A 26,278-nucleotide genomic window follows, 5' to 3' on the forward strand; every position below is an offset into this window, starting at 1 on the left:
ATTTGGTCCATACACATTGAGGAGAGTCACCTTTTTTAAGTATAACTCCCCTATTATTATAATATATCTGCCTTCAATGTCTTCTATCGTTGATATATGTTTAAAGGGTATACCTTTACGAATTAATATTGCCACACCTCTTGATTTATGTGAGAATGAAGAATGGTACGCTTTAGCAATCCATTTTGCTTTCAGTCTATGTTGTGCTTCCTTTTTAAGATGTGTCTCCTGGAGAAATATTATATCTGTTTTCAATGATTTTAAATGTGCTAACACTTTGCCTCTCTTGATAGGTTCATTAATTCCCTTAACATTCCAACTACAGAATTTAATTCCCTCACCCCCAATTTTTATATTCATGTCTTGCATCTTGTGATTAAGTGGTAGAGCAGATGATTCAGCACACTCAGCCCTACCTTATACTTGAACTTCAGGTAGATGAATTTTAGGTCACGTCTGTTTTCCATCCGAACGTATCTCCTTAAATAAAATATGCAATTCCATTCCATATACAAAATATAATGTGATATAAGATAAAAAAGGTGATAGCTAATAGGGTTAGTAAAGTGTGGAAAGTAAGAAAGAAAAGCAACTACAACTACAATTAGTGCAGTTAGTGATAGCCACCCTAATGTGGCTAAGCATCTATGGACTTCCGTAGCTTTTGGTTTATAAAAATACTAGCTCCGTGCTTTCCTTAAAAGGAAAGTTTCCAATTCGATGCATACAATTTGTGGGGGGGAAAGAAATATTGATTATATTCCATTAATGGTATAATTAATAGTCTCAAATTGAGATATTAGTTTTGTATAATCTAAACATTTATCAAAGAATAATCAAAAACGAAAACATCAGGGCAAGGGCCATCAGACATTTCTCATTATAAAATACCTGAATCATACTTTACTTATATTTCATACTTTTAATTAATTCTTAAATAATCTAAATAATCTTGTTATCATTAGTTAGTGTTAGTTAATATTCTTGATTATTAATAGTTGTTAGAGGTTAGAGGTTAGTACTAGAATGTTAGTTTTATATATATCCGTTGTAGGAAATATACCCAATTCTTATTGCGAATTTTAGGCAACTCTTAAATATAATAGTTTAAAGTTTAGAGTTCCATATCTTCTCTGCGAGATAGGTGTTAAGAGTTGAATATTTTTCAATCTTCGATCTTGTCCTCGACGTTCTTGGCAAATTCAAATGCTTCCGTGTGCTTGATGAAGAAGTATTCCTTCTTCTCGTAACTGACTCTCAGTGTTGCGGGGTATAACAGTCCATATCTCAGATTCTTTATGTTCTTCAGTATTCTTCTTGTTTCTGTGAACAACGCTCTTTTCTTAGCAACTTCCACGGGGTAATCTCTGAATACGCTAATCTTGTCTCCTTCATATACAAGATTTCTGCTTTTACCAATTTTCCTCATCATGTCATCCAATACATGGTCATATTGGACCTTTACTATCATTATTCTTGGTCGGTCGCCCACCTTTGGGCGACCCACTCTGTGCGCTCGGGCAAGTAATGGCGCCTGATCCAGGTTCAAAATTGTTTTCAGTACTTCTGCAGCAAATTCACGGGGGTCACGAGTCCCCTCTCTGCCTTCCTGGATGCCCACGATTCTTAAATTCTGACGCCTCTGTCGTCCCTCCAAGTCTGTACATTTTTCAGTTATTTGATACAATAACTTTGATAGGCGTTGGTTCTCAGTGATGAGTTTTTTTGTAGTTGCGGTGCTTGTCTCAGCAAGTTCCTCAAGTTCTTTTACAATCTTGTAGTGTTGGTCTAATGTCAGGAGAATAGGTTCAAGTTTAGAATCAAATCTGGATTCCATCTTATTCAGTTTTTCATTTACTTCTTCAACATTTTGGGTCATATCTCTTTCCATATCTAATTTCCAGTCTTCAAGGACTTCGTGTACCATCTCTGTAACTTCTTCTTTAATTTGGTCTTTCATTTCTTTTTTAAAAGATGCTAGATCCTCTTTAAAGTCCTGTCTAAGATTTTTAAGTTCCTCCTTAAGGAACGTTTTTAATTCTTCCATCTCAGTCTTTTTCTTCTTCTTTGAGATGTCTTCTCGGGATGCTGTTAAACCTGAGGCCGAGGCTTCAGTTGGGCCTACCTCTTTAGTCTTGCCGTTTTTTGCCTTGTGGGGGGGAGTATGTTGAGTCGACATACTGCCGGTGTCGCGCGCCTGATGACGTCACGGGCTTAGTTCAAAACAATCGGTCCCGGGTTCTGCAGGTAGGAGCTGTCTTTTCCTCCCGTTTTTTCGGATTTTTCACGGAGCTAGCTGGCGCGAGTCTCTCCTACTCCATAGCGCCACCGGAAGTCACCAGAGCACCTATTTAAATCTTGAAATTATATTGTGACATATTCTGGAGATGTAAATGGTTCAAATGCTTTTGAAGGAAGGAGTCTTTGTTTTTAATCTTATTAGCACCCAGCCCCCTCCACCTCCCAGAAGTTTACTAAAAACAGCTTTATGTTTAAATTCTGAGCCTTGAATTCCCATCCCTCTGTGACTTCCATGCTCCGTACACTATAACCTCCTCCAGCCCCACAATACTTTAAAATATCCAGCCTGTTTGTCTAACTCTAATTTCCATTGCGCCACCACTGCTTAACCTCGCCATCTCCCTCCCCTCCTTTAAGAAATTCCTTAAAACCACCTCCTCGCAGCACAGCAGTTTGGGAGAACCACTACCTCACAGCTCCGGCACCTAAAGTTCAATCCCGGCCTCGGCTGCTATCTGTGTAGAGTTTGCACGTTCTCCCTGTGTCTGTGTGGGTTTCATCCAGGGGCTCCGGTTCCCTCCCATATGTCAAAGACATACGGGTTAGTAGGTTAATTGGCCAGTATAAATTGACCCGAGTGTGTGGGGGGGGGCAGTGGAATTTAGTGGGAGTTAATGAGAATATGGTGAGAATAAAATGGGTTATGGTAGGATTAGTGTGAAAATGAGTGGTTGATAATAATAATAATGCATTTTATTTGCTGGCGCCTTTCTGGACACCCAAGGACACCTTACAGGACATAAAATCACAATACATTTATCAATATTAAAATCAAGTTGATTAAAAACAAAAAACAAAAAAAACAAAAAATACACAAAACATTTTAAGTCATTAAAATCAGGGTGAACATGGTGGAAGTTATGTCGGGTATGCTAATCTAAACAGGTGTGTTTTGAGTTGTGATTTGAATTGATCGATAGTGTCCAGGTGACGGATGGGAGGTGGGAGAGTGTTCCAGAGACGTGGGGCAGAGCAGCTGAAGGCTCTGGCACCCATGGTGCTGAGTCTAAATGTGGGGACAGTTAAAATTGCAGCTGAGGAGGAACGAAGTGACCGGGAAGGAGTGTATGGTAGCAGCAGGTCAGAGAGGTATTGGGGAGCAAGGTGGTGTAGGGCTTTGAAGGTCAGCAGTAAAATCTTGTAGTTAATCCGGTGGTGCACAGGGAGCCAGTGGAGCTGAGTGAGGATGGGTGTGATGTGGTCCGATGATCTGGTGCGGGTGATGATCCGGGCTGCAGAGTTCTGAATGCATTGGAGGCGATGAAGAAGTTTATTGGAGGTGCAAGTGATGGCAGGATATATTCTGTGGTTTGAAGGGCCTGTATGATGCTATGACAGGAAGGGATCCTGGAAGGTGCACAGGCTCCTATTGTACTTTTGCTCAACAGCCTGAATTCCTGGATGTTAATCAAGATACCTTATTGTGGAGGGCAAACAAAATCAAACCAAGTGAAGACTTTCAGCAAACATAGCATATCTGGGAGCATCTGTCAGAGAGATGAGTGTCAACTAAAAGTATCATTCTACTAGAAGAAGTAAAGGGATCTCTCCCAGGATAAAGTGTGAACATTCAATCTGTCTCTGTCCAGATGCTGACCTGCTGTGTACTTCTGTTTTAATATCAGATTCCCAGGTTTTTTTTATTGCTGATGTGGTAATTGGACTCTCTCACGCTGCCGGGACAATTAATTCCTGTGTGCAGTCTCCCAATGTCACCAGCACTCCGGAATTATATGCATTTTAATTTGAAGATGAAAACCAAGGCTTTTGATAAATTTTGCAATTTTTCAAATGAGTTTACTGAAATATTGTTACGCACACTATTTTCACATGATGAAGCGCCTTTGATGATTCCCTTTTGCACTGTGGGTGTTAGAAATACACTGTGTATCAAACATCACAGCAGAGTACAGCAGGCATACTAGTTCCACCAAAGATAGACACAAAAAGCTGGAGTAGCTCAGCAGGTCAGACAGCATCTCTGGTAAAAATAAATAGATGTTGTTTCTGGTCGAGATCCTTCTTCGACCCGAAACTTCACCTATTCATTTTGTCCAGAGCTGCTGTCTGACTCGCTGAGTTACTCCAGCTATTTTGTATCTATCTTCAGTTTAAACCAGCGTCTGCAGTTACTTCCTACACATGCTAGTTCCACCACCTCCACACCTTAAGCCATGAATTTCACTCGCATCAACTACAAATGTGGAATACTCAGATACATATGGGTCCATCTTGCAATAGGAGTGGCTTGACCGGATGCTGTCAATCATTGAGTAAAGCTAACCATTTGCTCCATGCTTTGATTCAATCTTATTATTTTGGGCTATGGGTTCACATCAGTTCTATGATACCTACAAATATTTTAAAAATAAGCACCAATATCATCAAATGGACAAGTGCGAGGTGTTGCATTTTGATAAGTTAAATCAGGGCAGCACTTGCACAATAAATGAATGACAGGTCCTGGAGAGTGTTGTAGAACGGGAAGACCAATGAGTACAAGTACGTGGTTTCCTGAAAATGGTGACAGAAGTAGACAGGGTAGTGAAGATGTTTTGCCTTCATTAGAAAGGACAATGAGCACAGCAGTTGGAACTTCAGGTTGAAACTGTACAAGTCTTGGTGAGATCCCAATTGAAGTATTGAGCACATTACTGGTTACCCAACTATAAGGATGCCATTAAGCTGGAAAGGGTACAGAAAAGATTCATGAGGATGTTACCTGGACTGGAGGGCTTGAGTTATAAAGAGAGTCTGAATCAGCAGGGAATTTTTTCCCTAGAGTGTAAGAGACAGGGATAATCTTATATAGGTATATAAAAACATGAGGAGCGTAGATAAGCTGCATGGTCACAGTCCTTTCCCAGTGTAGGGGAGTTTAACATTAGAGGGCATATGTTTAACGGGAAAGATTTTAAAAGGGACCTTATGGAAAAGATTTAAAATGGGACCTGAGGGGCAACTTTTTTCACACTGTTTTAATGGAACAAGCTGCTGGAGAAAGCTTTTATTTAAAACACTTTTGAACAGGAACATGGGTAAAAAATGTTCAGAGAGATATAGACTAAACACAGACAAATGGGACTAACGTGGACACACATCTTGGTTGTATGGACAAGTTGGGCCGAAGAGTCTTTTTCTTTGCTGTGTGACTATGATTCTGACCCAGAACCTCCCATCTTTGTCATAATGACTCCCAAATTCTTATCACTTTGAACAGAATGACCCAGAGTCTTCCTCATTTGTTTACCATAACCACCTCAGCAGTGTCTGGCTGCTTTGATGTCAGACCCTAACCCTGACAGTTTGTGCCACGATTAATTCTGACAGAGCCCAGGATTGGTGTTTCTTGTACATCATTGAACCCAGAGTTCGTTTACTGTCTATATAAAATTCCTTGTGTCCTTTCTCCTTTAACATGACAAACGAAAGCCGAGCAGCACTGCCTCCTTCAACACCCAAACCTCATTAGTATAACAGCTTGAAAGTTAGTGACCCCTTTAATTTCACCAGTTGTCCTTTAGAATTCCAGACCTTACGCACAGATGTCCAGAGCTTACAATGTTCTTTGACATCACTAATGACTCCAGAGTTATTATTGTTAACATAGAAACCGCTAGAGACAATATCTCAAATGCTGCCCCCTGTAGTTTGATTCCTTGAAAATAACACATTTATCCGGGACTCCATTTACACTACACGCTGCTGCGGGAAAGCAGGCAACAGAATCAAGGACCATTCACACCCAAATTATTCCCTCTTCTCCCCTTTCAAAGGCATACACCACCAGATTCAAGTACAGCTTCTTTCTGATGTTATCAGAATTTTGAACGAACCACTTATATGATAAGAATGTATTCCCGATCTCCCAATCTCGTTGCGACCCTTGCACTTTTTTACAAGCTGCACATTTTTTTTGTAAATGTAACACTATATTCTGCACTTTTGTTTGTTTCTATATTTAAACTACCCGTTGTACTCATGTCTGTTTTGATTGGACTCATAGATGGTATGATTTGACTGGATAGCACAAAAAACAATAACCCCTTGAGTTCTTGCCTCATGTAGCACTGATCTCTGAAGGTCTCCCCTCTTATATCATATCCTGGTCCCTAAAATTACTGTGGAGAGATTTACTGAGTGCAGTTGAAGGGTCTAGACCCGAAACGCCAACAGTCCATTTTCTTCCACTCTGTTCCTCCAGTAGAGCTCCTTCTCATTTGTTCCAGATTCTAGCATCTGCAATCTCTTGCGCCTCAACCTACAATGATTGTCTCCTTTAACAGTCTCACAAACGGTTGGAGCTGCTGTCTCACTTCGCATCCACATCTTCAGCAGGGGCGAGTGCAGCCCCAGAGTGGAAAAGACAAGACTTCCCATCTGCAACCAAGGTCAGTCAGAGGTGCTGAGTGGGTACTCCATCTCAGCATCTCCGTGAGTTCCTCCCATTACAGAGGACGACCATCAGCAACTTTAGTTCACTTGACGTGGTCAACATTAAGAGGCAGTTACATGTGGTACTGTTCATGGAATTTGTGTACGACCCTCACTCTGGTAATGGAGGAGGCTCAGGACAGAAAGGTCAGTATGGGAATAGGAAGAAGAGTTGAAATGGTTGGCAACTGGGACATCACATGGGCATAGGCGGAACGAGCGTAAGTGTTCAGCAAAACGGTTGATGAGTCTACCTTTGGTCAGTACAGAACACGTTGAGAACATTGGATGTAGGGGATGAGGTTAGAGGAGGTACATGTGAACCTCTGTCGAACCTAAAAGGACTGTCGGAGTGGCGATGGGACGTTGTGTTTAGTGGTGGGATTCCTCTCCCGACTCCTTCCATGGACCATGACAGTCCTTTCAGGTTGGTCAGAGGTTCACATGTACCTTCTCTAACCTCATATTTCGCTTGGGTAGCTGACAACCCAGCGGTATGAGCATTCAATTCTCTAACTTTAAGTAACTTCACCTCATACTACCCTCCCCTGGACTACACGTCTTCCCACCCTGCCCCCTGTAAAGACTCCATCCCCTACTCGCAATTCCTCCGCCTACGCCGCATCTGTTCCCAGGATGAGACATTCCATACCAGGGCATCGGAAATGTCCTCGTTCTTCAGGGAACGGGGATTCCCCTCCGCCACCATAGATGAAGCTCACACCAGGGTCTCATCCATACCCCGTAACACTGCTCTCTCTCCCCATCCCCGCACTCGCAACAAGGGCAGAGTCCCTCTGGTCCTCACCTTTCACCCCACCAGCCGGCAAATACAACACATAATCCTCCGCCATTTCCGCCACCTCCAACGTGCCCCCACCACTCGCCACATCTTCCCATCTCCCCCCATGTCTGCCTTCCGCAAAGACCGCTCCCTCCGCAACTCCCTCGTCAATTCTTCCCTTCCCTCCCGCACCACCCCCTCCCCGGGCACTTTCCGTTGCAACCGCAAGAAATGCAACACCTGTCCCTTCACCTACCCCCTCGACTCCATTCAAGGACCCAAGCAGTCGTTCCAGGTGCGACAAAGGTTCACCTGTATCTCCTCCAACCTCATCTACTGCATCCGCTGCTCTAGATGTCAGCTGATTTACATCGGGGAGACTAAGCGGAGGTTGGGCGATCGTTTCGCCGAACACCTCCGCTCAGTCCGCAATAACCAACCTGACCTCCCGGTGGCTCAGCACTTCAACTCCCCCTCCCATTCCCAATCCGACCTCTCTGTCCTGGGTCTCCTCCATTGCCAGAGTGAGCAACAGCGGAAATTGGAGGAACAGCACCTCATATTCCGCCTGGGGACCTTGCGTCCGGAAGGCATTAACATTGAATTCTCTCAATTTTGCTAGCCCTTGCTGTCTCCTCCCCTTCCTTAACCCTCTAGCTGTCTCCTCCCACCCTCCCATCCGCCCGCCCTCGGGCTCCTCCTCCTCCCCTTTTTCCTTCCTTCTCCCCCCCACCCCCCATCAGTCTGAAGAAGGGTTTCGGCCCGAAACGTCGCCTATTTCCTTCGCTCCATAGATGCTGCTGCACCCGCTGAGTTTCTCCAGCAATTTTGTGTACCTTCTTCACTAGTTGTTTTACCAGTTCCACAGTTCTCCTCATTGTTACTCTTGCTATCACACCTTCCCGAGCCAACAATGGACCTAAAAGGAAACGCCCTGCCAGAGGTCATTTGTGGTTGGCCGTGATCTGTCTTTTCTTGCCTCCAGTTTCTTCTTTTCTTCACCTCACCAGTTGTACTTTCAGTCTGAAGGTCCTGTCGCAAAACGTCATCCAGCCTCTTGAGATGCTGCCTGATCTACTGAGTAACTCCAGCACTTTGTGTCTATCTTTAGTATAAACCAGCATCTGCATTTCTTTGTTTCTGCATAAATCCTGAGACTGGACACTGGCCATCCTGTGCTGGCTGATTCAATGTCTGATTCCTCACAGTTTGTCCACCATCTAAAAGGCATAAATCAAGATTACAATGGACTACTTTCAATGTGCTTGGCTGAGTACAGCTCTGACAATACTTGCACAGAGTTTGCCTCAATGAGCATAATCTGCTTGATTGCTACCGATCCACCTCCTGAACATTCACTCCTTCCTGAGAGTGAAGCTCCCACCCACAGAACACAAGGCAGCAATCACCTAGACAATCACCTAGACTTCTTTGACACTTTTTCCCCAAAGCAAATTCTTAACCAACTGAAAGAGGTCAGGAGGGCAGCTCCATTTGCAAGTTATCCTACAAGAAGCGTGTCATCATGGCATATCAAGACAATCATGTCACAACACGGTAATAAACCATTCCTTCGCCGTTGCTTGGTCAGCGACACAGAAACTTCAGCACACTTACTACAGTTGGCAGGCGCTTAAGAGGTTTGCAACATCTTCACTGCCCTGAATATGTAATTATTGCTAATGCCAGCATTTAATGACGGAATAAACAAACCACTGGCCACTGGATTTATGGTCATCATTAACATCACAACAAGTCTTACAGTTAATGCCTGCATTAAATCCCACATAATAATACCTAGAGTTCTTCTCTTCCTTTAGGGTCACATCCAAAATAACAGGTTTTGTCTGATTTAACTGATTTGTCTCCGTTAACAACCTCGCTGGCTGCTGGTGTCACTGTCACCTTCAACATCCCACACTGGCATCACTGTGTCCTTTAACATTCCCCGCTGGCTGCTAGCACTAGCATCAATGTGTTCAATAACATCTCCTGCTATCAGAGGATTGGCTGCTCTTAAACACAAATGCTACCCTCCAGAGTTACCATGTTTTTACTATTTCACACTTTAGGAATAAAATGACCACAGAGATGGTCTTCTGTGACATGCTGAATACTGTGGGATGTTGGAGACCACAGAGATGGTCTTCTGTGACATGCTGAATACTGTGGGATGTTGGAGACCACAGTGATACCAGCAGCTCCCTGTCCCTCTTTCCTCCATTACTCTTGAAGTTACTGCAACCAATGACAACTGTTCGCTCCAACACTACAAATCCTTATGTTTACCAACATTCCATAACAATTCCAATACCATTATACCCTCTAAAATTTATTTTGAGTAACGAGTTGCTGCACGGAGGTGATGTGAGTATTGGAGGAGAGCTGAGTGCAGGATTTTAAGATACGAGCCCAGAAAGAGGATTGGGGGGGGGGGAGCAACTGAAGGCAGATAAGAGAAAGAGGAATCGGGGTTCAGGGTAGGTGGAGATTGAGCTGTGGAAGATACTGGAATGCTCTGTAGATAGATTGTGGTCAGTGGAGCTGTTGTGGTCTGCGTGCCATCACTAACTCACAACCCAGCATCCAGACTTGTTAGCTTTTCCACTGCGCATTCACATTACTTATCCATTATTATGGTTTCCACAACATTTACAACACAGGATCTTGGACTTAGTGTCTCCTTTAACCAACAGTTAATTACTTTGTTATTGACATTTATTCCCCAACCTAATTGTTGGATTAGCCAATGTAATACATATCCAATGCTCCAAAATCAGGAGCTGAAGTGTTAAGAGAAAATTACTAGAGCTTTAAATAAATAAATTCTGGAACAAGCTCATGTTAATTTTGGCAGTATTGATCAAATTTGATCCCTGCTCTCATCAACTCTCAATAAGCAAAGCACAGTATTGAACAGAGGAAGATAAAGGAGATAAAAAAAGAAGAAAATTTTGCAAAAAAAGTGCAGCAGAGAAGTAATGGGCCTGCGTTAAAAGTGGGAAGTCAATAGTCTTTCAGCAGACGCCAGCTTCGATTTGTTACTTTGAGGAAGTTTCAGCCACACTCCGAAGGTTGCTGATAATTGCAGGGAACTATTAACGCCATTTACTGGTGACATTAACTGATTAATGGCAGTGAGAGGGGAGGGGCATGAAGTGGAAGGTCATGGGAACATATCATAATCTAGACAGCGCTAGATCCATCACTTCCCATAACCCACCACCTCCACCATCTAGAAAGACAGGAGCAACAGCAGCAATGGAAACACTGTTGCCTTTAGGTTTTCCTCTGTCATCCTTGCTTGGAAATTTTATGCCGTTCCTTTATCGCCTCTCAATCAAAATATTGGTTCAAATTCTGGAATTTACTCCCAAACTGAATTGCGGTTGCACTCTCACATTACTGACTGCAGTTACATTCCTGACGCCACAGTTAAATGGCTTGGCCCTCATGTCAAACGTTCATTTTTTATTCTGCGGTGGGTGTAATCAGTATGAAAGCTTACTGATTAACATCGAACTATGGCAAGCTGCCATGAAGGTCTGTGACAGGTTGCATAAACTGCAGAAAGCAGAAGGTGAGGTGCAGCGTGTTGGACTTCATGTTACTTTTGCTGATGCGGAAATACAATAAAAATCAACAACGTCGAGTATGAATATTAGAGAAGGGAAGTTTTCAGGATTATCTGCGGTATTCTTCTCCCTGACCCCTTCCCATATTCGGTCTCCAAACACACACCACTGACGAGCACCAGGCCACCATCTCTAGCACCATCACCGACTTCATCAACTCCCACGCCCTGCCCGACCGAGCCTCCAACCTCATCGTTCCCCAGCCCCGCACGGCCCGATTTTACCTTCTCCCCAAAATCCACAAACCTGACTGTCAAAAAAAATTAAAAAATTCCTTCTTAAACACAGGAATAAGAACAGGGAAAACTTGAAGCCAGTAGAATTGTCATTCAATGAGACTCGTGCAAGATAAGGATGAAACCTGTTTAACAGTCGTTCCTTCCAATGCATATTACAATTATTACACAACTTCTGAGGTTTAATCAACAACTATAGAAAATGGAGCAGCCACCTCGCAAAGAGCAAGGTGATATTGGCCAGATAATCTGCTGTTTTAATGTTGATTCTGGCTAGAAGATAGGAGCAACTTCCTCATCTAATCTTCTAAACAATGCCATGACATATTTGAAGCCCACTGTGAGCCCAGGCAGAACTTTGGGTTAGTGCAATTGCTAAATGATTGGCATTTCTCCACTGCAAGCATCAGATAACATTTCCAAGGTGGAATATAAACTGAGAACTTTTGAATGAGAACTGAGCATACAAACACCTGAGCTCCAGAGGACATCTCCCTCACTGGAACTGACAAGAGGCTGGATGGTTTAGGCCTGTACACCTTGAGATTCAGTAGATTGAGGGGTGAACTTATTTGAACGTGTAAAATCCTAAGGCAGCTTGACAGGGTAGAAGCTGACAAAATGTGTAGGAAGGAACTGCAGATGCTGGTTTAAACTGAAGATAGACACAAAATGCTGGAGTAACAGCGGGACAGGCAGCATCTCTGGAGAGAAGGAATGGGTGATGTTTCAGGTCAAGACCTTCTTCAGACTGCTGAGATGTTTTAACTAGTGGGAGAACCATGAATCATGAACTAAGGGATAAAATGCCTTCTTCTCCGGATTTTGTGCAGTCTTTTTCTCGTGTGACTGTTCTTGCATGATCTTCATACTACAAATGTAAGCAATTTGCCAAGCAAATTAGTCAGGTTAGCCAGCCTGTCACACAGTACCAACAATGTATTATGATAGACATAAAACTGATTGGCATGGTCACAAAATGAAATTTTGGGATGGTGATTTCTCTGTGGATAGAAGACGGCAAACTATCTGAGAGCACACATTTCTAGGAAGGTAAGTGTAGAAGATTGACATTCTCAGAAACCCACATGAAATGGCATTTACAAGCAGTCACAAGTTTCATGGTTGCTGTTTTGTATCACCACACGATTGAGTGTAATAAACTCCAACATCCATCCTGTTCCTTACAAAAAGTGTTCAAATATCAGGCCAGCAGTCACCAAACTCAAGAGGTGTCACAATAACTAGTTTATTAAACATTGTAACAAAAAAATTTAGAATTCATAAAGACAAGGATATTAAACATGACGGCGGAAAGCCAACATTTCCATCTCTCTCTCTCTCTCATAAGACACACTAGACAAGATCCTGAAGATTGGGTAAGCCCACGATAGCTCACTTGCTTAAACCTCCAAATCTTGCACTGAAATTGGCATGGGAGCAGATTTCAATTCAGCTATCAGGAACAAGATATGATTCCCAGCCTCAATCAGTTGCAGACATGATGGGATCTTGCAATTGTTCCTCCTTATCTACCTATCCTGCCAGATTTGTGAAGCTTAACTGTCCCCTCATAAAACCTAAAATGAACCATAAACCAAACTTTTCCCCAACAGGTATAGTAACACACACAGTTAATCTTTCAGCATTATTTTATTGGCAATAGGTTTTACTTAAATCACTCACAACTGCAAATAAAAAAAGTGCAAGGGCTGCAACGAGGTAGCTAGGGAGATGGGGAATACAATGGATCAGTGGTTCCTCCTTATTTAGCCTACTATATTTGTGAAACAATAGGTACCACATGTGATTTTTTTCTATTACAAATCTCAAATTGTGGAGTACAGAGGCAAATAAATAAATAATCGGTCTTTGTCCCAAACATTATGGAGGGCACTGTATAATAACACACTCAGTTCATCCGTCTGCATTCTTCTGTTAGAAATAGATTGCACCTAAATCAATTGGATATATTCCAGTCTGAAATCTAGACAAATATTTCAGTCAATTTGACCACAATCCTGCTGTAGTAAGCCATCCTTTCTCCCCTGGCCAACATACCAATAGCCTGTACCGTAACAGCCTACTTTGCACTTACTTGGCACCCTTCACACAGTCAAGTATCCCAAGGCATTTCATGGAAGTTTCAACAAACAACCATCAGCATCAAGCCACTAAATCAGACAATGTGATCAGATGATAAAACTTAAGAGCTTTATCCAAATGCTTGAAGTAATAAAGTACTGGTGATGGGAGAGACTGTAAAATTAAAAGAGTGAAACAGCCGTCTGCAGACAATGGCCCAGAGGAAGGTTCCAGCAACTACCTCAATGAAGCAACATGTTTTACCTTGTGGAATCCGGCGAGGGTTTGGTGCGTCCCTGAGCGCTTCCTTCCCAGATGCCATTAGCCATTTCATTCCCAATAGACGACATCACTCGGATCAGTTCTACGGGCCAATCGTCAAGATCGAGAGAGCGGACACGTGACAGGTGGGTGCCGAGATTGCGGTGGATACCTGAGCATTCAATGCAAATGAGGGCTCCAAGGTTCAAACTGGCCCAGTCCGGATCTGAAATCATCAAAACAGTAAATTAAACTTTTCTGATTTATCATCGCTCATCATTGGATATATTAATAATAATAATAATAAATTTTATTTAATGGGCGCCTTTCAGACATCTCAAGGACACCTTGCATAGTAATCGGAATAACATATAATCGGAATATAACAAGTAATAAAGACATCACAGAGACACAAATTAAAAACAGAATTCAATCCAAAAACAGAAAATCAAAAACACAGTGTGAAGAGAGAGCAGCGGCAGCCAAAGCGCGCCAGCGTCCACTCTCTCTTCACGGCAGCCACCTTGGACACAGACCTACAGGACTACAATTAGACAAAAAAATCATCCCCCCACAGTGGATAGCACTGTGGGGGAAGGCACAATGTCCAGTCCCCACCCCATGTTCACCCCAAAGTCAGGCCTATTGAGGCCACCGCAATTGCCTCTACGGAGGCCCGATGTCCCTGGCCGTTCTCACCGGGTGGTCTTGCCCCGGCGTCGGGAGAGTCCTTTCGGCGGCTGGGCCACCTGGAACGGCCGCTTCCTGGTTGGAGCCCGCGGCTGCCGAAGCCGACAAAGCCACGCCGGTTTGGAGCTCCCAGGCTCCCGATGAAAAAGTCGGCGCCGCCCGCTCCGCACTGCCACCTCTCCGCTCCGCAGACCCGCAGCCCGGAGATGTTGCTCTCGGCGGTCCAGCTCGCCAGAACTCCAGCGCGTCGCTCCAGCGCGGCGACCCAGGCAAGGCATCGCCCGCTCCGCTCCGCTCCAGCGCTCCAACGCTGTGCCGCCGCCGAGGCCGAGGTGCTGGGCGGTCCCCGCCAGGAAACGGCGCTCCAAGCCCGCTGGTAGGCCACGAGGACGGGTCGACGGGCAGCCCGGAGAAAAGGCTGCCACACCGACCAGGTAGGGACCGAAAAATATAGTTACACCTACCCCCCACATTAAAAAGACCATATCCCCTACAAACAAAAAACAGGACTCACTAAAAACTATAAAAAAAACGAATTTAAAACAGACGGCTGCTGGCTAGCAGCCGTTCACCAAGATGGCTCCTCCTCCCCCTCAATATTGCCCCTCAATCAATTAATCCACTTTTGGCATTCCTCTGTTATAAATAATAATAATAAATTTTATATTTAATGGGCGCCTTTCATACAAAATTTCAAGGACACCTTACATAGCAATCGGAATAAAAACATATAATCGGAGTAAAACAAGTAATTAAAGACATCACAATGACACAAATTAAAAACAGAATTCAATCCAAAAACAGAAAATCAAAAACACAGTGTGAAGAGAGAGCAGCGGCAACCAATTCGTGCCAGCGTCCACTCTCCCTTCACGGCAGCCATCTTGGACACAGACCTACAAGACTACAGTTAGACAAAAAAAATCATCCCCCCACAGTGGATAGCACTGTGGGAGAAGGCACAATGTCCAGTCCCCACCCCATGTTCACCCCAAAGTCAGGCCTATTGAGGCCACCGCAATTGCCTCTACGGAGGCCCGATGTCCCTGGCCGTTCTCACCGGGTGGTCTTGCCCCGGCGTCGGGAGAGTCCTTTCGGCGGCTGGGCCACCTGGAACGGCCGCTTCCTGGTTGGAGCCCGCGGCTGCCGAAGCCGACAAAGCCACGCCGGTTTGGAGCTCCCAGGCTCCCGATGAAAAGGTCGGCGCCGCCTCTCCGCACCGCCGCCTCTCCGCACTGCCGCCTCTCCGCACTGCCGCCTCTCCGCTCCGCAGACCCGCAGCCCGGAGATGTTGCTCTTGGCGGTCCAGCTCGCCAGAGCTCCAGCGCGTCGCTCCAGCGCGGCGACCCAGGCAAGGCATCGCCCGCTCCGCTCCGCTCCAGCGCTCCAACGCTGTGCCGCCGCCGAGGCCGAGGTGCTGGGCGGTCCCCGCCAGGAAACGGCGCTCCAAGCCCACTGGTAGGCCACGAGGACGGGTCGACGGGCAGCCCGGAGAAAAGGCTGCCACACCGACCAGGTAGGGACCGAAAAATATAGTTACACCTACCCCCCACATTAAAAAGACCATATCCCCTACAAACAAAAAACAGGACTCACTAAAAACTATAAAAAAAACGAATTTAAAACAGACGGCTGCTGGCTAGCAGCCGTTCACCAAGATGGCTCCTCCTCCCCCTCAATATTGCCCCCTCAATCAATTAATCCACTTTTGGCATTCCTCTGTTATAACGCTTTTGTGTTTGAACACTGGGCCCGATGACCCTTGGGAAAGTTGCTGTGGTATAGTGGCAATAAAGGCATCGCTAAAGTCCAACTGGGAACATTCTTTCACCTCTGACTGGTGTTTTGTGCTTAAGTCAACTTTTGAGCCTAGGTTATCATTAAATGAAGGGCATTCTGCCTGAATAAAATCCCCAACAGAACTGATCATGGGTTGCTGTTCAGATTTATGTTTGGTGGACGCACATGGGACCGATTCTCTGGATCGGGAACGATCTGAAAGTTTACAGGAATGCAATCATGGATATGGAGGAAGAAGGAAAGCTGGGGTTGTTCTCTGAAATACAGAAAAGGTTAATGGAAGATTTAATAGAGGGATTTATGAGGGACGTTGACTGCAAAAAGGAAGAAACTATCTCCACAACCAGAAGGGCCAGTAGCACAAGCACAGATTTAAGGTAATTGGCGAAAAAGTCAGGGGGGAGATGAGGAGACTTTTCTGTCAAGTCAATGGTTTGTAACTATCTGGAATATGCGGCTTGAAATGGTGGTGAAAGCAGGTTCGATAATAACCTTCTATGGGGATTTGAATCTAAACAAAAAAAAGGCAACATTTGTAGGTCTTTGGGGAAAGAGTGGGGGAGTGAGACTAATTGAATTGCTGTTTCAAAGACGCTGCTTAGGCATGATGAGTTCATGGCCACCTCCTGTGCCATTTGATTTTATGGTTCTATCCAAGAAATTCTTGCTTGTCTGGTGAGAACTGGCACAGGGATGAAGAAGAGAAGCAGTATTAGAGAGGAAATGCCATTTCATCACTTACTTTGTGCTTCACAGTCCACGCAATGAGAGTTGCCCCGAATGTTTCTGATTGACTGAAGGGCAATGGCTTCATTCTGGCTCGTTAATCGTGACTATAAAATGAAAATAATAAGATAGTAAACAAAACTCATTAATAAATGTAAGCAGGCAGATTCAATGTTGATGCCCCTGTGGAAGCATTATTAAACATTTTGCTACCACTTTCCAATGGATCGTTTGCACAATATTATTCCCCGCTCCTTCTCCTAAGGACATCCCTTATCAACTGACATTCATTGCTGACACCAAAGATAGTTCCACCTGTTAAGAATGGATGAGTAGGGGAAGGGGGGGTGGGTAATGAGTAGATAAGTGGAACCATCAATGGGGCAACTTATACTCTAATTTTCCCCCATCTGTTTGCCCTCTGGGAAGCACTTGGTTGAAAATCAACGGCTCCTTTGAAGAAAGGACTGACTTCAGAACCGTTAGTAATTATTCACAAAGGAAAACAGAAGTATGGTGCACTGCACCTTGAAACTGAGCCATTAATGAAGCAGCCCACTCAAAATGTATACTATATTCAGGAGAATTAGACACCTATGGAATAAATGAAAATAATGTATAAACCTTTGCCATTTGGCTCCCTCGCAATCCTGATTATCAAACTGTTAAATCTTCTCTCATCAAGAACAGACTAAGAAGCAAAGCATTGAAGATTTACAGTAGAGTACATGTTTATCATAATCAAGAGGTCGTGAGAAATATGTAAAAGCTCTTTTTGTGAGTGAATTAAGCATTTTAGCATAACCTAAGGCTAGATCGTTCAGCAATTATGGCAGGAAGCATTTATTCACACGGGCAGGTAGAAATCTGCAGTAATTTCCCCCCAAAAGCTTTGAATACTGTGATCTACTGAATACTTCAAAACTGGGATTGGTAGATTTCTGTTAGGTCAGGGTACTAAGGGTCACAGCAGGTAGCTGGATCAACCAAGATCCTAGGGAAGAGCAGAGCAGGCCCATGAGGCTGAATGGCCTCGACCTGTTCTCATGAGCCCATCAAGAAATAACTAGATTTCATTTTCTGTGTCCTCTATTAATGCTGAAATTAATTTTTGCCATCATTGTGCTCTCTACTGCTGAGCAACCCACATGAATTTTGGCTTCTACGATCCATTACACTTAAACTCACTGCAAACGTTCTCAAGAACCTTAAGTCAGAGAGATGTACAGCATGGAAACAGGCCCTTCAGCAAATCCTGCCCATACTGGCATAGTTGTTTACTAAAGCTAGTCTCACTTTCCTGTGTTAGGCCCATATTACTCCAAACATTTCCTATACATTTATCTGAATTCATATATTTTCAGTTGTATTTGTATCTGCCTTTATGCTTCCTTTGGCAGATTGTTTTCTGCGTCCACCACTGTGTTGCCCGTTTAAACCTTTTACCGCCCTCAACTAAAACCTATACCGTTTAGTTTTAAACTCCCCTTCCCTGGGAAAAAGACTGTGACCATTCAATTTATCTATGTCCCGCATGATATACTTCCATATGGTAGCCTCTCAGCTCTCCTAAGCTCTACAGCAAGAAAGACCGAGTGTATCCATGTAACTTAAGCCGACCAACCCCAGTAACATCCTTGTGAATCTTGTCTGCACCCTTTCCAGCTTAATATCCTTCCTTTAGCTGGGTGACCAAAACTGCACACAGCACTCAAACTGTGGTCTCATCGCTGGAAGCATGAACAAAATACACAAAGTGGATTAGTGTTGTGGAAGGGCAAGGCTGCTTTAGTCCTTAATGCACCTAATAAGGACTTTAGTCCTTAATGCACCTAATAAGCTAATTCAAAATCCTTGTGGCATTTACCATGAAAGCCACACTAACAGGATTGTTACATCCAAAATGATTAAAGCTCCAAAAGTTAACAAAAGAAAGCTGAGCTTTTCTTATGCTGCAGTTTCAATGCTAAGTTTAACATCAACTTTTACTGTACATTGGTCCATTACAAGTTTCCCATTAAGTCTTAGAAAAGGTTTACTTCTCCCCACCCCACTTCCCTCTCCCAAATTAGAGCTTCATTCCATATTGGATGCAACCACACCAAATGGCATGTTGTTAGAGATAAAACATAGATGTTTAAATCTAAACAGCCACAAGCAGATTATCCATTTAATATAATGGAATTCTATTCAACTATTATGACCATACCACAGATAAGATGTGGAAAACATTAAGAAAAAGAAGCTGATAAGGTATATGTTTTGTCTAAGCACCAATGCAGAGAGGAGCTTGGGAAGGTACCTTGTTCTTGCTGCTCTCGCACGACTGTAAACTGGCCAAAATCTGACTTTCAATTGCTTGGACCCACGCGTCCCTCTCCTCGTAAGAAGCGGATTCGAAGTGCCACGTCTGCCCCGTGAGTGAGACAATTATGAATTCAAAATTCTCTTCTTGCTCTGCAAAGGAAACAAAAGGAAAGTCTGAACAAGTGGAGAACTTGGTTTGGGGGTTGGGTACATCTGCCTCTGCCCAAGGTCCCTTTTTGTAACTCACTTCGAACTACTTTACCTATGAGTGACTTCAGAACATGCGAAAATCAAAAGGGAAATGCAGAGGAGCCGACCATTAGCAAGGGGTGTTAGAGACAAGCAGCCAAAGAGTTAAAGATATCTGTCAATGTGACTAGAATCTATAAATGAAACGTAACCATTGAAATTTTACTGGCTAACGGGTCTAATGTGTGTGTATTCAATTATTTTGGGAACAGAAGTTAAACGGTTAAAGAAAATGGTTTCCATTTGGAAGCGATTACTGGTAGGAGAAAATTGACCACTGTTTTTTCATCAGCTATAACAGAGACAACAGATGCATAATTAGGAATTACTGGTATCATTCAGAAAACAGATTTGAAAAGCTGCCTGGTTTCAAAGGAAGTTTTTTGCAACCTGATAGCCAGCATTAAAGGGCATCAAAAGATTATTCACTCCTGCTTATAATTTAAAAAAAAGTCACATAGCATCTGGATAATCATCCACTGCAAAGAGAAGTAACAAAATTGAGTAATGTTTGGTTAATTGAACGAAGGTCAGCGAGTTTCCCTATTCTATTTTGGGCTAGTTTGGGAATTTCTAACTTTCTGCCCAACTTATTCAAGAAGGCTTTAGACATGATGCAAAAAACATTCTTGTTGCCAGAATTGAGAGGGTATAACTAAGAAATAGTTATATTTAAATGATGAATGGGGCTCTTTTCACTATTGAGTAGTGACCCAATGAGAATCAATCACGTGGCTATGTTTCCACAGCCACCAGTCAGGGCATTGAGTATAAAAGGGACTCGACCCGAAACGTCACCCATTCCTGCTCTCCAGAGATGCTGCCCGCTGAGTTACCGCAGTTTTTTGTGTCTATCATTGAGTATATAAGTTGGGAGGTCACGTTGCAGCTGGATAAAACTATGGTTAGGCCATGTTTGGAGCACTGTGTGCAGTTATGGATGTGGAGGCTTAGGAGAGGGTGCTAGAGAGGATAGAGCCCATTAGCTACGAGGAAAGGTTGGACAATAAAGCAGATAGGTGGTGGAGAAGGCATTTGACATACATGCCTTCATCAGTCAGGGCATTAGTACAGGAGTTGAGACACTGTGCTGCAAATGTACAAGTTGTTGATGAGACAACATTTGGTGTATTGTGTGTGGTTCTCGTCACCCAGGTCATTAAGCTGGAAAGGGTGTAGATAAGATTGACAAGGATGTTACTAGGACTGGACGGCTTGAGTTTTAAGGAAAGGCTAGATCGTTAGGTCTTTTGTCTCTGATGCAAGGTTGAGAGATAACGTTATGGAGATTTATAAAAGGATGAAGGGTACAGATAAAGTGGTTGGTCACAGTCTTTTTCTAAGGGTACGGGAGTCCAAAACTAGAGGGCATACATTAAAATGTGAGGAAAGAAACATGAAAGGTTGTAAGGGGTGACTTTTCCACACACATGGTGGTGGATACATGGAACTTGCTGACAGGAAGATGTAGAGGTGAGAACAACTGCAATATTTAAAAGACATTTGGACAGGTACATGGATAGAGAAGGTTTCGAGGATATAGGGCAAATGCAGACAAATGGGACTAGCTTGGATAGAGATCTTGGCTGTCATGGTTATGTTGGACCGAAAGGCTTGTTTCAGTGCTCTATGACTCAATTAACGGATTGTTATCTGTGGAACATTGGAGGCTGAGAGGGCAACCTGATAGAAATATACATAATTATTAGAGGCATGGGTGGAATAGAAAGTCAAAACTTTCTTTCAGGGTGAAAATGCCAAATACTCGTTTTAAGGTGAGAGATGGAAAGTTTAAACAGGGTTTGTGAGACACGTTTTTCTTACGCAGAGTATGCTGGGTGCCTGGATCACATTACTTGGGATGGTGGTAGAAGATGTGATAGTTGCTAATAAATCTACAAGGAACCTCAGGAGGAACTGCTCAATTCAGGGAGTAGTGAGAATGAACCACCCAGTGAGTGGTTCAAGTGAATAGTGCGGAGAAGACACCTGGGTAGGAGGGAGAAAAATACAGCAAGCGATGGTAGTAGCGTGGCTGGGAAAGCACCAACGTCTGCCAAAAGCCTTCTGTCTGCACTCACAGAGGTATGGGCACATACCGGAGGGCAGTGCTTTGGCTAATTAGAGGAAGCAACAGGTATACATTCAGAACATAAGGGGACACAATATAGTGTAGTTGAATGTCAGAGCTGTGAAATGTTTCTGCTCAAATGCTACAGAAATTATTGATTCAGGAATTATCAAACCATTTGTAATACATAATATTTTTTTGAGCAAAGGACTCTGAGCAAACGCTGGCCTTTGAAATCTTGCTGGGAGTACACAGTTACAATGGGAGCTCAGTCACTTGCTGCCAACTCCACAGTTTACTGTACAGATTCAATCATTTATTCATATGCCAATTGATAAAATATTATACAGTATAATATTATATATATTATAAAGCCAACCTGAATCAATTATTGATAAAGTAACAAAATCCTCAATTTGAAATGCAGGTTTACACGAAACGACGCACTGTGGCCTCAGGCTCTGTTCAATGTGGTGGAGTTTTGCATCCGAACACCAGAAATTCCGAGGAAATCTAATGACCATCGGAAAATTATTAAATTAAATCTACTGCAGAAGAACCCTAATAAGAGGGCATGGGCTTATGATTATCTGATCCGGTTGTTTTCCATTTAAAGTGACAACATTACCCATTACAGCTGACTTACTGGAATGTGACCAGCTTTGCATTGTGTATACTATGCATGATTCCAGGACTACATGTTCGAGCTTTGAAATGGATTTTGGGCAGTTGAATAAATTGACCTCCTGACATTTTGTATAAGGGGAAAAAACAACCTAATTTATAATTTTCGTGTACAAATGAAAAATTCAATCTTCTATTAAACAAACGTGTGATTGCTACCTTCGCTGAAAGCATTTCAAGTCAATTTATGAACTTTGACTCGGCTGACCTTCAGCGGCACGGAATAACAGGCATAGACTATAAAGCATTCGCACATGCAAATGACCTAGCATGCACCAAGCTCTGGATTGGAGCTTAACCACAAAGAGCATTACAGGCAATGTTTCGCAAAACAAATTAAATACTGTACTTAAATGTCACAGCACACGATTGTATTTTGCCACAGATCATTACACCTGCTACTTGCACCTTAAACTGCAATAACTTGGAAAATATTACATTGAATACCAACATGTGCAGAAGTCGGGGTTGGGGGTGGGGTAGGGAGAATGGGAAAGGGTTTCTTGAAGTAATTTCAACATCACTATTCTACAGCTGGAGGGAAAGGTCAAAATTTAAGTAAAGAAAAAAGGAACATGTATGACTTAAATGAAGCAGTTAAATAAAGCTTAAAAAAGAAATATAAACAAAATCAAAGTCCACGCAAGTGGGCAAGTTATATTCCAACCAAGCTTTCAGTAAGCTGGTCGGTATTAAGTTTGTGTTCCCCTTGAATTCATTACCTTCTGTGTTGGTGCTTGTGCTGCTGCTGCTGTATATATTTCGCAAGCTACCTACACGGTTTAGTTTCCAGGCTTTACGCTTGGCTGCATCCAGGGAGCAGAGGGAGAGACAAAATGGAGAGAGAAAGAGAGAGAGAGAGGTGTCAAAAGTACAGTGAGAAAGTAGGTGACTAGCAGGGGGGAGGGAGTCTTGCTCAACCTCACGCTGTGAGCAGGAGCAAGCGCACTCCATTGCTCCACTTCTGCCTCTCAAACTCAGGGCCCTTGGTTTTGAGAAGACAAGACTTAAATAGAGGCTGTGTTCAAGCAATAAATTTTAGTTTGTTACAACTTTTCAGCCAATCCCCCCATGTGTTACCAGCAAGACTGAGCTGAATCGTGCAGTCACAACTATATCATGATATGAACTTAAGAAATAAATCAAAAATTGTGAGTTATTTTATTGAACACAAAGATGTTCTCAGAAATGTTATATCTAGCATAGTAATAATGTACAATAGTTGACAGTTAGGTAAATTAAAATAGGACAATTTAAAGTGGACGTTGTAAAGCAGAAAGTGTTAGAAAAACGTAGTACCTCAGGAGGCAACCAGAGAGTGAAGCAGTTACGGTTTCAGTTTGATGACATTGTATCCAAACCAACCTGACGTCAACTCTTTCTCTCTAAAGAATTCACCTGTTCTGCTGCATCTTTCCACAATTTTCTGCCTTTATTCCAATTTTTATTCAATTGAGTTCAACTATCATGACCAAAGAAATTAAACAAGACAATCCAAAATATCACCTTTTCCCTCTTTCTGACTTCAGGGCCAGTGAAGAACCATTTACAGCCAGGCAGGATTGGATCCTGTCTCTGACTCCCGACAATGTTCTTCTTTTCAAGCATTTAGCACATTGTCTCAAAAGCTGTTATGAAATCTGCTTCTACCACGGTTTCTGGAAGTAATTTCCAAACTAATCGCTGTATCAAGAAATGTTTTTTTATCTCCGATTTGTTTTTGCCAATTATCTTAAACTTGTGCTTTCACTTACTGCTAATAAAGCCATTGTCTTTCTCTTTTCCAAAACAGTCCATAATTTTACCATAACCTTCTCTCAAGAGAATGACGCCAGTTTTTCTAATTTTCGAGCTCAAAGAGGTCAAACCGAGGAAAGGAAATAGAAAAGACATACAGACAGATGAACAGAAGTGCAACAGGACACAATCTTCCGTTTTAATTCATTTCTAGGCCTTAGTTTTGGAAAGCCCGATGTTTAATGCCCATTCCTAACTGTCCCCGAGAAGGTAGTTGTGAGCTGCCTTCTTGCACTGCTGCATTTCCTTTGGTGAAAATGGTTCCACACAGCTGGTGAAAATGGATTTCCAGAGTTAGACCCAGAGATAATGAAAGACTAGCAACATATTACCGAGAGACAGATCTGGAAACAGGATCTTTGGCCCACTGAGCCAACATCAAATGTCTAATTACAATTGTCCTTATTAATCCCATTTTTTATTCTCCCACATCCTTATCAACTCCTCCCCCTCCCCCCTCCCCCTCCCCCCTCCCCCTCCCCTCCCCTCCCCTCCCCCTCCCCCCAACCATTCACTACTCACTACTAGCCATTTACAGTAGCCAATTGAGCCAATTATCAACCTGCATGTTTTTGTAATGTGGGAGGAAATTGGAACACCTGTGGTCACAAGGAGCACCTACAAGGTCAGGATTGAAACTGGGTCTCTGGCACAGTGAAGCAGCGGCTTTACAAGCTCTACTGAATTGAACAATTCCTGCGGTGATGTTCTGGGATAGGCATGACTGGCCTCCAACAGTTACAGACATTTCCCCCAGTGCATGGTATGTCTACAATTAGTGAAGACTTTCCCCTTTGATGCCCATGGACAGCAGCTCCACCAAGGCTCCTTGCTGCCACACTAGATCAAGTGTAGTCATTCTTCAGACTTCTGCTCTTTGATTGCTAACGAGGTGAGCCGAGTAGTCCTGGCAAAATCTTACCCAACCTCTGTTGAGGAGCCAAACCGACTGAACAGTAGCAGTGACTGATTACCCAAATGTAGAGGTCAAATGAGCAAAACAATGACAAGAGAGAGAGAGTGGCCTCCACAATGCAAGCAAATGTACCAGAGACTACCAATTGGATCAGTCTTATTTTAAAACTAAACCAGAGGCTTGATTAGATCATGCCAGAGACTTGGATGTTGATGCAATGCTGGGATTTACTGCCTGATCAAGGGGCTGAGCAGGCCACATTGTTTGGTTGATAAGTATCAATATTGGTGGGTAAAGATCAGCTGAAGATGACTAATTTCCCTAACTGGAGGACATCAGTGAGCAAGATGTTTCATTTAAAACAAATTATAGACATGTAGAAGCAAAACACGTACATCTGAACCAATTGTCAGTTTAACCACGATGCTATGTATCCAAGAATAATCCCTAAGGTTGCAGAATTATCTAATCAGTATCAGAGGTAGGGTTGGGTTGAATATAGAACAAAAACAAAATACTAAATTATAAAGACTATCTCAAAAAGTCTAAACTATGTCGAGGAACTCATTAATTTACAAAGATTGTGCAAATGAAACAGAACTTTGGCAAAGGCAGTGCAGAGATATGTGGTTGCCATAATGATTTGAAAAGGATAAGATATTTCCTAAATTGTGATAAACTAGAGGAAATCTGGTTTCGAAAAGGTGAGGTTCCAAACAGACACGGGGAGGGGAGACCATGTAGTGGATCATTACAAGGTCATGGGGTGGCAAACAACATACCGGGTAATCAAAACTCTCAGGCAATTCTGGCTTCTACATCCAGACGATTGGAGGACAAGGAAACAAAATTATGCTGCACCTGTACTTGGACCAAATGGGGATACTGTAAATAGCCTGGGCACTGCACCTTAGCAAGAATATGTAGAATCAGGAAAATAGGAGAAGCAGGCCATTTTGTCCCTTAAATGTACTTTGTCATTCACTACTATTGTGGCTGATTCTCCATCTCAATGCCATATACCTACTCTCCCTTTAGCTATTGGTTACTTTTGCATCTACCTGTTTATTTTTTTCTTAAACATATTCAGCAACTTGGACTCTACTGCCCTCTGTGGTACTGAATTTTACTCGTTCATCCGAATTAAGAAATGTCTCTGCATCTCAGTATAAATGCCATGGGATTTTAAGTGCTTGTCTAGACACTTCAAAGGTAAAGAGACCAAAACTGCATACAATTCTCCACATGTGGTCCCACTAAGGTCCTGTGAGATGTCCTTGCTCCTGCACTCCTATCTATTTG

General features: G+C 43.1%; 1 protein-coding gene across 6 annotated transcripts in view; it reads right to left on the reverse strand.

Moving 5' to 3' along the window:
* The window catches only part of LOC116975392 (arf-GAP with GTPase, ANK repeat and PH domain-containing protein 1), a 600,018-nt gene that overhangs the window by 72,748 nt on the left and 500,992 nt on the right, over positions 1–26,278 (reverse strand). For 4 of the 6 annotated variants that reach the window (XM_033024451.1, XM_033024452.1, XM_033024449.1 and 1 more), the window contains 4 exons: positions 22,986–23,069; positions 19,255–19,409; positions 16,969–17,059; positions 13,740–13,962 (listed from right to left, as the gene is read on the reverse strand). In XM_033024451.1, the coding sequence (XP_032880342.1) occupies positions 13,740–13,962; positions 16,969–17,059; positions 19,255–19,409; positions 22,986–23,069 (553 nt within the window). The remainder of the gene's footprint in view (positions 1–13,739; positions 13,963–16,968; positions 17,060–19,254; positions 19,410–22,985; positions 23,070–26,278) is intronic. The other 2 variants (XM_033024453.1, XM_033024450.1) reach the window with 1 other exon arrangement.

This window comes from Amblyraja radiata, chromosome 7 (assembly GCF_010909765.2).
Source record: "Amblyraja radiata isolate CabotCenter1 chromosome 7, sAmbRad1.1.pri, whole genome shotgun sequence".
In the NCBI taxonomy this organism is placed as follows: Eukaryota; Metazoa; Chordata; class Chondrichthyes; order Rajiformes; family Rajidae; genus Amblyraja; species Amblyraja radiata.